The sequence below is a fragment of the Arachis duranensis genome, chromosome 3 (genome assembly GCF_000817695.3).
Source record: "Arachis duranensis cultivar V14167 chromosome 3, aradu.V14167.gnm2.J7QH, whole genome shotgun sequence".
Taxonomy (NCBI): Eukaryota; Viridiplantae; Streptophyta; class Magnoliopsida; order Fabales; family Fabaceae; genus Arachis; species Arachis duranensis.
In genome coordinates, this window is record NC_029774.3 from 99682215 (window position 1) to 99684181 (window position 1967).

A 1967-nucleotide genomic window follows, 5' to 3' on the forward strand; every position below is an offset into this window, starting at 1 on the left:
TCGAGCAAATTATTTTATTCAAATTAGTTAAGTCAGTACCCTTTAAATTCCTTTTTTTTTTGTTCCAAAGACAAATTTAGATAGGAGATTGTAGGATAAATATCCCTTCTGACACTTTATAACGTACCATGTATTATATAGGATAAAAATTTATTTGCACCCTTCCCCTCATTCAATCAATAAATTTTACCCCATTTCGCATTTTTATTTTAATTCTCTTCTATTTTTCTGCAGGTTTCTGATTTTCCATTTCCTAGTAAGACTTCTTAACTTCCTTTTTTAATTTTTTTTAGTTAAATATTCCTGTTTATGTTTTTCAATACAAACAATCATGCTTTGTTTTATTTTGTATAAATATTATTATATATATTTTTATAACATGATTAATAGCTAATGAATACTAAGATTCAATAGTAAAAAAATATATAAAATTATTATAATTTTTTAATTAATGCCCCCAATTGAAAGAAATTTTGGATCTGTCACTGTCTCTGACTACGGTTCTAGAATTTCATAAATTTGGTGTCAACTATGCATTAACTTATTATCTTTTAAAGTTTTTTAGATTTAGTCATTTCTCTGATTTTTCAATACTTACATTTTGCATGTCTCGGCATTTAGACCAGAGTGTCTAACTATGATTGACAAGAGTTGGATTGATAAATCAATTACAACAGCGGAGTACAAATGCGGTGTAGCTGACTTCTTAGATTTTGCCTTTCAAAGGGTTGCCGTAAATGGAAAAATTATCTGTCCGTGCATTAGATGTGGTTTTAAGAACATGAGGACTAGAGTTGAGGTGTTAGCACATTTACTCCAAAAAGGTTTTTCAAAAAAATACACTTTTTGGTATATGCATGGAGAAAGTGTAGTACAACATGAAGAAGCATCATCAAGCCATGACCTTAGCGAATCAGAGGAAAGAGCTCCGCTACAGGATATGCTTAACGATATCTTCGGTTCAGCTGCCAACAACTTTGATGGGGTTGATGATGAGCCCGTTGAAGAGAGGAACAACTCTTTTCCAATTCATATCGAAGATGATACTCAAGAGGAATCTGATAGGATTCGAGAGTTGCTAAAGGATGGAAATCGCAGATTATACCCCGAGTGTACAAAGTATAGCAAGTTATCATTTATAGTTGAGCTGTATCATATCAAAGTGCTATGCGGTGCGACTGACAAGACATTCTCGATGATACTTGATCTTCTAAAGAGAGCGTTTCCTCATGCAAATCTGCCTGTTTCATTTTATGAAGCAAAAAAAATGATTAAGCAGCTAGGCTTGGGATATGAAAAAATTCATGCATGTCCAAACAACTGTATGCTCTTCTGGGGTCCAGATAATGAGACCAAGAGTAAATGCACAATATGCAATGCATCTCGATATAAAGCAGAGTATAACACCAGCAGCAATCCAGGAGTTTTGGACACAGCTGAACATATGCCGAGGCTAATTCCGGAAAAGGTATTGAGATACTTTCCTCTCACTCCTAGGCTAAGAAGGTTATACATGTCCTCTAAAACATCAAGACTAATGCGTTGGCATTCAGAGCTTCCTAACTCAGATGGAAAGTTAAAGCATCCAAGAGACAGCAAAGCATGGAAGGAGTTTGATTTGTTATATCCGGAGTTTGCTGAAGATCCACGTAACATACGACTTGCTTTGGCTTCCGATGGTTTCAATCCATTTGGGACTCTCAGCTCCAACATTAGCATATGGCCGGTGATGTTGTATGTATACAACTATCCTCCATGGTGTTGTATGAAGCAAGCCTCTCTTATTATGTCTATGATAATTCCTGGTCCAAAGATGCCTGGTAATAATATTGATGTTTTTCTGCAACCACTTATTAATGAGTTAAAAGAACTATGGAAGGGTGTTTACGTGTACGACTCTGTTGATGGAAAGTTTTTTCGCATGCATGCTGCATTATTTTGGACCATAAGTGATTTTCCAGGTCTTG

The 1967-nt window shown here is 35.1% G+C and overlaps 1 protein-coding gene across 1 annotated transcript in view; it reads left to right on the forward strand.

The window, feature by feature from the left end:
• Positions 1 to 637: 637 nt before the first annotated feature.
• Positions 638 to 1967, forward strand: part of LOC107479843 (uncharacterized) — a 2849-nt gene continuing 1519 nt past the window's right edge. The window contains exon 1 of the mRNA XM_016099940.2: positions 638 to 1961. Coding sequence (XP_015955426.2) covers positions 638 to 1961 — 1324 coding nt within the window. The remainder of the gene's footprint in view (positions 1962 to 1967) is intronic.